Source organism: Mytilus californianus, unplaced genomic scaffold (genome assembly GCF_021869535.1).
Source record: "Mytilus californianus isolate M0D057914Y unplaced genomic scaffold, xbMytCali1.0.p SCAF_3, whole genome shotgun sequence".
Taxonomy (NCBI): Eukaryota; Metazoa; Mollusca; class Bivalvia; order Mytilida; family Mytilidae; genus Mytilus; species Mytilus californianus.
The window spans coordinates 28,738,630-28,753,679 of NW_026262679.1; the positions used below are offsets into that span (position 1 = coordinate 28,738,630).

The 15,050-nt window shown below is 31.8% G+C and overlaps 1 protein-coding gene across 1 annotated transcript in view; it reads right to left on the reverse strand.

The window, feature by feature from the left end:
- Nucleotides 1-660: 660 nt before the first annotated feature.
- The window catches only part of LOC127733437 (deleted in malignant brain tumors 1 protein-like), a 51,330-nt gene continuing 36,940 nt past the window's right edge, over nucleotides 661-15,050 (reverse strand). The window contains exons 21-31 of the mRNA XM_052242799.1: nucleotides 13,964-14,170; nucleotides 12,519-12,839; nucleotides 11,964-12,287; nucleotides 11,427-11,747; nucleotides 9,900-10,223; nucleotides 8,830-9,174; nucleotides 8,110-8,427; nucleotides 6,761-7,084; nucleotides 5,983-6,324; nucleotides 4,991-5,308; nucleotides 661-4,028 (exon numbers count right to left, since the gene is read on the reverse strand). Coding sequence (XP_052098759.1) covers nucleotides 3,271-4,028; nucleotides 4,991-5,308; nucleotides 5,983-6,324; nucleotides 6,761-7,084; nucleotides 8,110-8,427; nucleotides 8,830-9,174; nucleotides 9,900-10,223; nucleotides 11,427-11,747; nucleotides 11,964-12,287; nucleotides 12,519-12,839; nucleotides 13,964-14,170 — 3,902 coding nt within the window. The 3' untranslated portion in view covers nucleotides 661-3,270. The remainder of the gene's footprint in view (nucleotides 4,029-4,990; nucleotides 5,309-5,982; nucleotides 6,325-6,760; nucleotides 7,085-8,109; nucleotides 8,428-8,829; nucleotides 9,175-9,899; nucleotides 10,224-11,426; nucleotides 11,748-11,963; nucleotides 12,288-12,518; nucleotides 12,840-13,963; nucleotides 14,171-15,050) is intronic.

Sequence of the window (15,050 nt, forward strand, 5' to 3'; positions counted from 1 at the left end):
CTCTATTCAGTCCTGCCTTTTTTTTTATTAGTTTATCCTGACTTTTTTTACATAAATTGTCATCCGGCCTTTTTTTTTTTGCCAAGTTGGTCATCCTGCCTTTTTTTTTACTCAAAACTCCTGTCCTGCCTTTTTTTCAAATTTCATCCTAGCCCCCCCCCCCATAAAAATCAAATGGTAGCTCCCTTAGTTCCCTTTAAACTCACTTAAACACAAACTTTAACTTGTAAACAATGCAAAACATTCAAAGTCCTAGACCATGACTTTGGGGGCTGGACCAAATAATCTCCATGGAAATGAGATGTGCCAATGCTAATACAACTGCATACCAAATATCATAAATTAGCTACTTGTGGTTCCCCTTAAACTGTACTAATCACAAACTAATACATGTTATCTAAGCAAATGTTTCAAAGTTAATAGACCATGACTGAGGGGGCAGGGCCAAATAATCTCCATCGAAATGAGATGCACCAATGCTTATACAATGGCATACCAAATATTATTGACCTACCACTAGTGGTTCCTCTTAAACTGATCTAATCACAAACAAATACATTGTTGATGACGCTGCCACCCCCGCTGATGCCAGAAACAGCATACCTAAGTCTTGCTTTTTGACTCTATCAAGGTGAGACAAAAATAAAATAAAACCCAAAGTATTATGAGACAGATTTAATGTTTATCACATGACTATAATATGATATAATGATTTCATAAAAATATCAACATATTAATCACTAGTTAAATCATTCATCAATGAGATACAATAACATACCACACAACCATACTTGTGATGTACTAATTGTTTTAAAAAACACACCCAACATTATAACACAGTACAAAACTAATCATCAAATAACCTTTATATGCTTTCTATATATAGTAACAGAAGAGATTTGCTCTTAATAAAACTTCTGGTAGTCATTATGCAGAAATCTTCTATTATGTAGTCACAATAACATTAAAATAAATGCCCTACTTCTAAGGCGTTTAATTTTTATGACAAATTACAACTGTTTTCTTTGGAAGAGGCAATTATTCATAGTGAATCGTATAATCATATTCATGTACATTCAATCTTAAGTAGGATTTAATTTGAAGTCTTATTCCAAACTTTTTATCTTTTTTTGTAATAAAACAGAACATATGTTTTAAAAGACCTAAGTAGTCAGCAGGACTACTAAAGGTAAAAATACAAAGTCCTTTCCAACAAAACTAATGGACTATTATGAAATCAAACCCTGTGCAAGTATTCAAAACTTTTAGATGGTACTCAGCTTAACCATATCCACTTGAATACTTTTAAAAAATCAAATATCCCAACAATGTATTTTTCAAGATTTTCAAAAAGATGCTGAACCTATCATGCCTATAAACTAGAAAGAAAAAATAAAAAATAGCACCAACTAACCGTTTAATATATAAGAGTAACAAATATAGAAAGGGCTTTCAAAACTTCTCTTGGAACTTGTGTGAAATGCTGGCTTTAAATGACACTTATTTGGTATTGAGAAGGACAATCAAATTTTCTCTTTTAAATGAAGATCCCACATTCATCTACCATTTATAAACAAAACGTTTTTTGCACACTTTAGATATTGTGTTCCTTTTAAAGCATGTTTAATCTTTATTATATCTTAAATCTTACATTATGCTCTCTTCACCATAAGAAAACCACTTTTTAAATGATTTATCCAAGTTTTCTTTGTTTCACTACAAATTAAAACATGTATTATTCCTGAACTAAAAATCATGTTGACCTTAAATTATTTGCACTGCTTCAAACATGTTTAGTTTTTACACTAATCATGATCTCACTTTTCATTCAATCAATCTTACACTTGACAACATTAAAATTAATATGTAGAATATTATTCAACTTAATACATTTTATGTAAAAAAATATTCTTGATGATTGATAATTGTAATAATAATTTCACTAAAAGAATATTCAAACTTATTACACAAATCAGAAATAATAACATTTAAATATAAATAATATATGATCAAATATGGTTTAAAAAAAAACGATGACATTATGAACAGATATATTTTGGCAAAGCAAAATAATTATCACATAGATAACTCGTTTTGGCAATGCTTGACGATCATTAACATAAGGATATAACACTCAGATTATTTATAATATTTCATACATTCTTACAATGATCTATAACAAGAATTTGAGAAGATTCACTCAGAAGAATCAAATTAAAGATTTGAAAAAATGCATCAGATAAAATAAAATAAATAAAGTTGTTTTAGCACTTTTAAGTCGTGTAAATCATGCAAGAAAATACAAATCTGCATTCAGAGAATTCAATTTTAGGCTTTTTAAACTTGGGGTAATTTTGCCCACAAAATTAAAAATTAAAAATGCTTGTACCAAAGCTAATCACAATGTACATGTATAATGAAGAAAATTTCCAAATTCTGAAAACTGAAAATAATGGGAATCTGCTTAAAAAAGGTAGAATAGAATCAATTTGTTGGAAAGGAAATCTAATATTCTCATTCAGTATTAATTTACATGCAAATGGTACAATCCAAAAGAATAACACATATTTTTATTATATGTTTGTGTGATTTGAAACATTTTGTTGTTTAATCCTGAAGCTACAATAAATACACAGTAAAAAAAAGGTTTAACCTTCATAAAATATGATGGAATACAAGATTAGTTAAGCCTTTGAGGAGGGATATGTTTTCAATCTGTATCATTGCCAGAAAAATTAACTCCAATAAATGCATAACATAAATATGTGCTGTTCAACATGTCAAGTGAGCTCATGATGATTTTTTATGGCCCAATGTATTTATTTTTCTTATACATGTTAAAGGTATATATAAAAAAATTCAACAATTTGGAAAACTTTTATAGCATCACAGACACTGTGTCCACTGTTTTTAAAAGAGAAATTATCAGTGTAAACAGTTTTACAATTTGAACTTTGTATACTTTCTATATATTCCATAAATACCAGATCAAAAAAATCTTATGTAACTTATTTTACAAATATAAAAATCGAATACTTAAACACCATGAATCATTTTTGATGAAGTGGGAACTTACAATGTTAATAGTGTATATAACCTTGCATACTTTTCTTGTCATTCACATGTACTATTTACCATCTTTAAAGCATACCACAAAACCTGACAGTAAATATGTATTTTAAGATGTCAGTACTATCCTCCTTAACTTGGGTCAAAGAACTGCACCAATATCAAGCACTTATTTGACATTACTTATATAATGCTACACTGTTAAGCCGTAGAACTGTCATTAAGTAAATCTATTTCTTTTTGTTCTACATTTGTTTCCATACTAGAATTACCATATAGAGGATTAGCGAATGAGTTCGGAGACGTTTCACTACTAAAACTGTCATTTTTAGCATAATATGCATTGCCATTTTTGGATAATTTTAACTTATCTCCATCTTGAGATGGACGAGAACCTTCTGCATAACCATTGCCTGTTGGCTGAAGGCTAAGATCATACAGTTGATTATTCATACCAAGACTGTCTTGGTTGTTTTCTATAATATCATCATGGAAACGTTCATGTGGAACACCTCGTTTGAATCTTCTAATCCTTACAATAAAGACAACAAGTAATGCTATCAAAATTATCACAAATATGACGATCGGCACTGCTATCACTACACCCAAATTATTTTCAGATTTTTGTTGTTTACTTGGAATCACAGTAACATTAGAATTTGTGGTTGTAACTGGAATAATAACTGTCGTTGTTTTAGTTGTTGTTGATGTGCTAGTTGTCCTGGTGGTTGTTGGTTTTGTAGTTGTGGCTCGTGTTGATGTAGAAGTTTGTTGAGTTGAAGTAGTTGGTCTTGTTGTTGTTGGGGATGGTGTTGGTTTCTGAGTACTTGTTGTCCTGGTTGTTGAACTTTGTGAAGTTGTTTCTGTTGTTGTAGATTGGACTGTTGTTGTTGTTGATCTTAATGTTGTTGTTGTTGGAGTAGCTGTACTTGTAACTAATATTGTAGGTATTGTTGGAGCTGAAATAAAAAAAGATAAAAATATCTTTATGTTGAACATCTGAATATTCAATATGCAAATATTTCAATTCTTTTTATCAACTGTGGCATGTATTGAAAATTTTTTTCATTTAAACACAAGATTTTCTTTCATTTCTGTATTTGAAAAAGTTGTTTCTACAATTCATTTATAAACTTAAGCAGCTGATTACAAATGATTCATATCCATTAACTGGCAAAAAAAATGGACTATTTGTTCCTACATACAGTCTTCAGTTCACAACTTTATCCACTAAAATATTATATTTCTCACTCAATATATTTAATTTTTTTTTAATTTTGGTATCAAATGAATTTATTTTAGAGGAGAAACTACTTCGCTGCACAGGAAATCTCAAAATATTATGTAGAAGTTTTTTATGCAAATAACCAAACACATTTTTGCATGAAACATTGAAGCATTTCTTTCTTTGAATTTTGCTACCAAACTGTCTTAACACTTGAAACTTATTGAAAAAACAATACTAAAAAATATCTTATATGTAGAGTAAATATAAATTAACATAACATATAATTAAACATGCACCCACCATGGAGTTGACCTAATACAGTACCTGAATAGATTACAGATATCATGAATGAATGAATTACAGATATGTTCAATGCTGGAAACATTCCATTGTCTCTATTTATGTGTGAATGTGTGTGTTTTGGGGAGGTCGAGTAAATGCCTTCTTCAAATAATGATTAAACATAATTACTGACTATTGACTAATTATTGAGATTCAGGATCATATTTTCAAAAATATTGTTTAACTGTAAATTGTAATACTGTGTTTAGTTATTGTCAAGTTGAATGTTTGATTCATTTACAAATCATTTGATGCTTCCTTTTTTCCCTTTTTGCTAAAAATTTAGCTTCACGATTTACTTTACTTTGAAACAAGTTAACATGTTGATTGCAAATTTTATTTTCTACATACCCATACATATAACTCCAACATCCTCAGTGTGGTTACAGTTATGTGTACCTATCCCTCTGTGTCCACACTTATAAAGGGATTCTTCCGTCCCTTTACACTTCACATTGTCAAACCAGATTGGTCCAGATCCTGTTCCAAACTTTCCTCCTCGAACCACAGTCCCACCAGTAAAGTTGAGTTGTCGACACACTACACTGGCAGCCTGGTCATTCCAGAAATCATCACACACTGTACCCCATTTATTTGGTCCCTTAACGTACACTTCCACACGCCCTGAGTATTTGTCTTTACCATTCATCAAACGTATTTGTGTTGGCTCTGAAATAAGTTGGTAAAACTGTCTTATGAAAAAAAAGAAACAATCTACATGTACGTAATTTGGTCACTGGTGGATAGTTGTCTCATTGGCAATCATACTACATCTTCTTATTTTTACTTGAATTGATTTGGTTTTTTTTCTTTGAAATACTGGTGTTTTATGATGATTCATTATTGCATTTTCCAAAGATTTCATGAATAAAGGGAGCCTAGACTCAAAAGTCTAAAACAAATACTTTCTTTTGTAAAAGCAAATAACTAAACCCTACACACAACTGAATATCCTCAAAGTTTTTCTTGAAGCATGAATATTGGTACATGAACTAAAGAAATTCAACTAATTCACAGCAATTTTTCTTTTTAATTTCTTTATTCTTGATTAAAAAAAAACAGCCCATCCACACCCAAACAAAAGCATCACTTCCTCCTGGCAAAAAAAAAACTGTATTAAGAGCAATATGTTGGCTATACATTGAAAATATGTTTATTAGCAAGAACATTTGTGACAATGCCTACTATATATAGCTGAAATGAAACAAAATAAACCATTTCTAATTAAAAAAAAGAATATGCCCAGGTCGTAATATCCCTTAACCACTGAAGGAGGGGCATGTTTATATGTAAATCTTCCACTACAGATGTTTGAAAACTTGACATTTAAATGTAAAACATACCAACAGTTTCATTAAAACATTCTGTGTAAGCCCCTGGTTCATCTGTTCTCCTCATGCAAAGATCATCCAAGAATGAAGAATTAAATCCTGTATTCAGACATGTCATCATCGTCTTTTCCGAACCCTGACAGAAAAATCCTGTTATCCAACGAGGTAATGATGTAAGAGTTTTGTTGACATTGTAGTTGACTATACCATCAGTGTAATGGAGTTGTTTACACATGACTTTAGCATCAGCAGTCTTCCATGACCATGAACAGACTGAACCCCAGGATCCATCGTAACTTATTTCTACTCTGCCCACAGATGGATTCTTACTTCCCTGTAACCTGTACTGTATACCTAATAAAAGAAAACATTTAAAAATTATTCTTTTTGTATATTGTTTTAAAATTTCCTTGCAAAACATTATGAAATAATTAACTTATTTTCCCTGATACCTTTTTTTTCACATTTAGGCATTTTTAGCCAAATCACAGCAATTTTTGTTTTAATTTTCTTACCATGCTAACTTAATTGAAAAATTCATGTAAGAGGAGATGAAAGTTCAAAATAGTTGCAACAATTTATTTACACATAATTTATTTACTCACAAAACAAGAAGTTCTGCAAATTAATTACTTACAACAATAAGTTGGTTTACAGTTAATTCATCTGAACAGAAACAATTCTCTAATAGGTCACTCAAGTCATTTTACTGTGTAAATAAATTTGAAGTCTTAGATAAAGGTTCCTAGAACTGTTATATTTTTACGATTGAAATATGAAGACAACTTACCTGTGGAATTGTAACACAATACTCCAGCATCATTTGAATTAAAGCTACAAGAATCTAGGTCAGCCTTCGCAGAATGAACACAATCAGCTAAGGAATTCTCCAGGCCTGTACATTTCACTCCTCTCATTAATATTGGCTTTCTGTTCTTCATAATATGCAAGTAAGCCACACCTCCAGCATAACCTAGCTCTTTACATGTGACATTAGCATCACGATCATCCCAGTCCTGCATACAAACACGCCCCCAAACACCATTAACTCTGACCTCTAGGATACCATGAACAGTACTGGCTAAACTGTCTGAGGCTATTCGAGGTGCAAATCCTACAAATATACCCAGAATTTTGATGACTCAACATACATTTGCGTAAATCCACTTTATTAGGACTCTGATGGATAGTTGTTTCATTTGCAATCATACTATGTACTAATGATAAATCAAGTTTCTGGATAAACCATTGGTAAACTGGTTTAACTAAAAAAACATATTTCGCTGATCCCTTTCTACCATAAATGAAATTTTAAGTTTTCTTTTAAAAGGAAGACCCTAATAAGACATCTTTTTTTCTCTCACATAGTATAGTTCACTATATATCAAACATGATTTTTAAATTAAGCATAAGAAAAAGATATGGGAAGACATTACACACAGTTTTTAACAGACCCTCTTTTGTAAATCATTTTTATAGGTTTCATAACGAGTGAGAATTGGATATCGCTTGATATAAACTCCAGTTATTTTATTTCAATACAATAATATATGAGCCTTTGGCGAGTTTATTATTACTATTTAAATTAAATAACAGGAGTGGATATCAAGAGATATCCAATTCTCACAAGTTGTTAAACCTATTTCTCTTATTGTCAACACTCTCATTGTGTTAAATTAAAAATTCCGCGAATGGTTGATCTAGTCTTTTGCACATACCAGTATGACGTCATATGTCCTGTTCCGGCGACAAACTTCGACATACAACATTTTAAAACTTTTTGTACGCCTCAGAATGTAATAAATTTTGATAAAAGAAAAATTACAGGTGAAAAGTGTGAGTGTTTTGTATATTATCGAAGAAATCACATATTTCTTGCCATGGAGGAAATGTACATCGTCTTAACCTTTGAAAGTTATCAATGACCTAACCAATAGCCAATGGGAATATCGTAATATTGTCACATGATGCTGGATAAGCCAATCAAATTAACTCAGTTTTCATATCACTTTTTCAGATTACACTCCGTGCAGTGTGATACGAGAAATATCTCTTCATACATGAAATAGATAACAGGCCACAACCATAAGAGAATACTGCATAAATTATAAATAATATTATAATCAAGCTTCAAAATACCTTTCTTTTCTATAGTTGTATTACTACAGTATACAGAAGCATATGAAGTGCAAGTTGTGGCATTAAACTTCATTTGACATTCAGACAGGTCAGATTCAGTTCCAATACATCTCAGGTCTGAGATAAAAGTCTTTCCTTTAATCTTGCCAAAAGCTGAGCCTCTAATGGCGAGACCATCAGTAAAGTTATTTCCCAGACTTCTACAGGTAACCCTAGCAGCTTGGTCATCAAACCCTTCATCACAGATGCTATACCACTCCCCATTACGGTGGAATTCTACTCCTCCCATCCTGGCATCATGTCCTTCATTAAGACGAACTGAAAGAAGTATTATTCTTTAATAAGTCATTTTACTTTGTGAATCAAGATAAGATATAATTGTGTTTACAATATGAATATTTTTTTTGCATAATAAAATAAAAGTAAAACATTGTTATTTTTCAGGTTTTATACAATTTTAAAAGGGTTAAGTTAAGATGAAAACCAAAATAAATTTGTGAAACTTTCTAAATAGCATGTTGATATTTTCTCAGTATTTTTCATTATACAATAGCTATAGTTTGTATTAAATAAACATTGAATAAATTAAAATATCCCAAATACCTGTTACTTTTTAAAATGCTGCTTTGAGGTAAAGTGTCAATATTTTACATTCTTTAAATGTTGATTCATTGTCATAACAGTTTACATATTTAAAAAAAATATAAGTACAAGACTTACCATTTTTATAACAAAATACAGAAGCATCATCTCGATGCGAATCACATATGATCGACAGAATCCAGTTACTCTCTGAGAACTGATCATTAAATCCTCGATGTGGACACTGATGAAGATTCTTTTCATTTCCACTACACTGAAGATGGCTTAGCCAAATAGGTCCACGACCCTGTCCATAAGTTGCGCTAGGTAATGCCACACCCTCAGTGAATCCAAACTGACGACAGAATACAGAAGCATCTTTATTGTCCCATCCAGCATCACATATTGTGCCATTGATGCCACCAACTGATATCTCAACTCTGCCATAATGAGAGCCACCTTCACTCATATAATACTTTATTCCTGTCATATAAACAATATCAATATGTTAATAGCAGTCTTTTTAAGCTTTTTTCAATCAGTCATTTGTTTAATCTAATTTCAGTTTTAAACCTAAATAAATTACAAGTTAGATAAAAATCAGCAAAATTAAGATAGGTCTGTATTACATGACCATTGTATAACATTTTTTTCCCAATTCATCTAAAAATAAAAAAAAGAATGTGTCTGAGGACATGAATGCCCCTGCTCAAGCTTGCTTATAATATGTGAAAATACTTTTTGGATGGATGGAAGGACAGATGGAAAGACAGATGGAAGGACAGACGGTCAAGGGTAACACTTAATGCCCCTTCACCTAGCAGTGGGGGCATAAAAAACTCTTATTTCTGTATCTTTAATAGTGCTAGCATATTTTTACAAGAAATTGATTAAAATTACTCAAAACACTGCATGTATACAATCTTCCACATAACATAACAAATGAAAAAGGTATCATCAGACATAAGCATTAAAGTGTTTCTATATTAAAGGCATGTTTATGACTGTAACCGTTATTCTAACAGCTGTACTCTATTTTATAATTGTGCTTAAAGCTTCATTCAGGGTATACACTCTCTACATGTTATGTTTATATTGTACTATACCATGTTTGATACCAAATTCACATAAAATGTATTGCCAAATATCTACAATAAAAACAAGACAAATACAAAAATTATTCCAACTATCTGTTAACAAAAGCATACCTTCATCCTTAAAGCACAATACTGAAGCGATATGTGAATCAGAACAGTTTCCTAATGACATTCTAGATTGATGAGGACAGTCAAGTAGTGCCTTTTCCTCTCCTGTACAGTTAAAGTCACTCAGCCAATAAGGACCCCTAGAACTCTCTGAGGTAGACTGTTCATCATGTTTGTAGGCTATACCATGTCTGTATCCCTGTTCTCTACAGAACACACCAGCATCAACATCATCCCAGTTTTTACCACATATCCTACCAGTAGCACCTAGATGTGTAACAATTACTTGCCCTTTGTTTCTATCCTGTAACTTTAGTGAATATTTTTCTGAAAGAAAAAATTATTTCCACCATAAAACATTTGCTTTTTACCTTTTTCTGATAAAAAAACCTTGCCAGAGTTATTATTTGCAGCACACTGCATTCTCTATATAAGGCTTCCTTGCATATAGCTGCTATGTCTTAAGTAAATCATAAGGGTATAAAGGCCCTTTTGCATTGTATATGAAATTACTATCAAACTTTGATGAAATATAGAGTGTGTTATTTTATGTTAATTCCTTTTTGATATTTTGTAAGAATGGATTGCTGTATTACGATCACATTTAATAATTTCTCCATTTTTAATATTCAATTATACAGTAACAAACTGTTGAAACAGAAAGACAATCTGATGGACATTAACATTGCTTATTAATTCAAATAGGCTGGACCATGATCTAGTGGGCAGGGCCTCAAAATGGTCGACAAACTGAGATGAACAGAACCTGTAATTCAGTGGTTGTCGTTTGTTACTGTGTTTCATATTTGTTTTTCTTTCATTATTTTGTACATAAATTAGGTCGTTAGTTTTCTCGTTTGAATTGTTTTACATATGTCATTTCGGGGCCTTTTATATCTGACTATGCGGTATGGGCTTTGCTCGTTGTTGAAGGCCATACGGTGATCTATAGTTGTTATTTTCTGTGTCATTTGGTCTCTTGTGGAGAGTTGTCTCATTTGCAATCATACCACATCTTCTTTTTATAAGTAATGTAACTTTATAGAAAATATTGTTGTCTACTGAAAGCAGTTCCTATCAATCTATCAAGCAGAAAACTTAACATTGAAAATTGCTAATTAATTCAAAGTCACTGGACCATGTCCAAGGGGGCAGGGCCTCAAAATAGTCATCAAATTGATATGTACTGATAGTAATGCAACTTTATATTAAATATCAATGATCTATCACAAGTAGTTCCTATCAAACTAACTTTAGCAGAAAACTTAACATTGTTGACGCCGTTGTCATTGCCTTCGCCTGAAAAGCAATGCCCATGTCTTGCTTTCCACTACTTTCGTCACAGGAGAGACAAAACTACTATCAAATGCTAAATTTTACTTCCTTCAATATATGTATTATTCAACTGCAAGCTCACTAATTATTGTGAATAATAAATTGTCACAAATATGTCAAGCTTGGTTCTTTTCTAATATGAGTACATGTATAAAGTTAGAAAGAATAAATTGGTTTACAGTATAAATTGTTTACCTTTATCTGCTATCTTTGTTTCATTAAAACACATCACAGAAGCATACTGGTCACTTTCACATTGCTCTTCACGTAAACATTCCGTTACAGACTTCTCCCTACCAGTACATCGGAGTGTGTAATTTGTCAATACGGGTTCACTGGTTTTACCAAATGCTGAACAACAGATAGCTTGTCCGTCTGTATAACCTAGCTCCTCACACACCACTCTAGCTGACATGTCTGTAAATCCTGTGTCACACACACGTAACCACGTCCTGTTGTGGTAATATAACACAGCTCCATTGCTACTGCCTGGGGTGTAACCTTTGTATAGTTTAACTGAAGAAGAAAGATCATTCAGATTTCCATGTTAATCATGTTTACAGTGAAGGTTCCTCATGTTTGTATTGACTTTAAAATTATAAGCATTGATTTCATAGAAAATGTAATCAGAAATTCCTTTTTCATTTCATGAAATTATTTATGTAAGTTAAGAATTATCTTTTACAGTGAGGAATAATAAATTTAGATGTTACAATTGTCATAAAATTTTACCATTAGTATAACACATAACAGCAGCATCATCTTTATGTCCCAGACAGAATCTGGAGTTTCCAACAACCCATCCTTCATGAGGACAAAGATCAAGACTTTCTTCCTTCCCACTACAGTGTATTTTACCATCCCACTGTGTCCCAGAACCTGGAGGTAAATTGTCACCATAGTAAGAATCTCCTGTGTTGAACCCAAGCTGTCTACAGAATACGTCAGCATCATACTGGTCCCAGTAATGATCACAAATGGTTCCCCATTCTCCATGGACAGACACCTCTACACGACCTGATCTATCATTTCCTCCAGCTAAACGGTAGTATACACCTTAAAGTAGTACAATTCAATTTGTGAAAATCAATGTTTTTTAAAAAATAAACTAAATTTTTTGTGTAAGAATTGAGACAAGAGCATAAGCCATAACATTCAAAAGATTAGAACTAGGCTTACCTCTTGCAATTTTTGTTTATATATATATATACCATGGATTGTACACTTTCAACAATAAGAAAAAATATAATTAAAACAAATGCACATATATCAACACTTGGTATTTACCTTCTCTGTCAAAGCACAGCACCCCAGCATAATGCTTTCCTTTACATTCTTTTACATTCCCAAATCCAACATGGCTACACTGGTTGATACTAGACTCGTTACCATGACATGTGACATTTGTTGTCCAATAGGGGCCTACAGCATCCATATCACTCTTGTAATGGAAGTATGACATGCCATCAGGATAGCCCAGCTCATGACAGACAACTCTGGAAGCCTTGTCATTCCAGCCATCAATACAGATACGACCCTCTATTCCAAGGTAAGTAATGTTGACTTGACCAGTATAACTCGATCCTCCAGCTAGTCTAAGTGTGTAATCTAAAAGTATATAAACATTTCATAATTTCAGCAATCTTGTAAACTTTAAAGAGGGGGAGGGGTCTCATTCCAACTTCCCAATAAAAGAGATGCCAAGTCTTGAATTCCTGTGAAAATAATGTGTCTGTTACCCCCATCACGATATAATTAAATACTGAATTACTGATGATTTTACTGGCTATTCCCAAATTCCTGCGCATTAAACGGCTCAATCAGGACATCCTGAAAAAAAAAGTCCTTCCATCCCTTTACAAATACATGAAAATACTTGTAACAAATTCCCGTGAAGACATTTGTTTGGGAACATTCCTCGACAGTAATTTGAAACTCAAAAAAGTGAAAAAAGACTGGTTGTGATGGCTATAAATGTCATACACCTTAAATTTTTAATTCAAAAGGATTTGAAAAGTTTTTTTTAAAGAAATTACACTATATATAGTTAATAGATTGTGTTTCATTTTTTCAGTGACAGTCTTTTTACATGTCTTTAAGGTATAATCTGGTGTACTGTTACAGACTATGAAATTATTGGGACCTAAAACTATTCACCTATACTAAAGAAGACAGAGTTATTGAAATATAAAATATCATCTCCTGGACTTCTGTCCAACAATGAGACTTGCATGAAGACAGCATCTGTTTAGCTGTGCATGATACACAGTCTTGTCATGATGGGAGTAGTGAGTTTAAACTAATGACCTGTATTGGTAGAATGCTTTTTGCATGTAAAATAATTCTTGTTTTCTTGAACAGGTGTTATAGATAAGCCAATGTAAGTTAAATTTCTGAACCTATTATGTATGCTCTCCTTTTTAATTGCCAATCTTACGATTTATCTCTGGCGGTACAAATATAGTTGATTAATTCTTCAATTTTTTATTGCATGTAATACTTTCACAATGTTCACTTTAAGCATGATAGCTTGTGTGCTATCATTGTGTGGATTGAATATAGCAATACTTTGACAATGTACATGTATAATATATTAAATCTGTGTTTGATTTTGTGGTCTGAATATAGCAGTACTTTTAGATTGTAAAATATATTTGCTCTAGGTAAAAATCTTATTATAACCTGTAGACTTACAAACTTTACCAATACTAAGACAGAATAAATAAACTTACTTTGTGTACGGATCCCATTATAACATGCAAGTGAGGCATAATTCTGTGGACTAGTACAGACTATAGCAGTACTGGGACAATCTGTCAGATGCTTTTCCTTTCCTTTACACTGTAACCTTCCAAACAATGGAGTGATGAAGCTAAAACCAAACGGTGAGCAGCATAGCGGTAATCCATGTTCATATCCTAGAATCCTACAGGCGACATCTGTAATATATATATGTATGTGTACATTACTAATACCATATTACTTTTAGAAGAAAAAAGTTTGAGATTTAAAAAGAAACCTATTATAACCCCACCAGGTATTAAAATATGTCTGGAACCTTGTCTGAAGTTGTCTTATGTTTTATTTAAATTTGTTGGGGTTATTTGGAGAATTTGGTGTTGACAGCAGATCCTTGACAGTTCCTGTTTAATCTATTCACATCAGACAAACTGTATTGACAACTTTGTATTGTTCATCACTATATACTTACTGTATATAACAATAAGATAAGTTGAATACTGTGGATTCTTTATTATTGATGGTAATAATTTGATTTTAGGAAAAAGTATTTCAGTGAATCAATGATTTATAGAAATGTTTTTGTTAACAAAAATACTGTATAAAAGCTTATAGAAAATTTGTATTTAGTGGAATACTTAAATTAGTGGGTAACCCCAACCCACAAAAATAAGAACCCAACCAATAATATTGAATTCCAAGTAAAACATTCTAATTTACATATTTTTGTTAGGGTTGCTATAATTTTGATCGAATAAATGATTTATTGTTTTTGTATATAAGCAGTTCATTTTAGATAAACATAAACAATTTTGGCATGTTATAGCCATTGAGTCTAAATAAATAATGTCTGTACTTGTATCATAAAATTTGTAAATGGTTCCACAGAGCCCTATGTCTTGCCTGTGATTGCTACTGTCAGTGAAACAATGTAATGTTGAATGCCAAAAAATGACCTTTTCCTTCAAATGCTATTTCTTGATCTTGAAAAAAGCTTCTATCTGAGTTTTATAATAATGAAGCTTTAACAAAGTTATTTATTTCTAAAAAAGAATTTTTATAACCACAGATTAAAGCTAA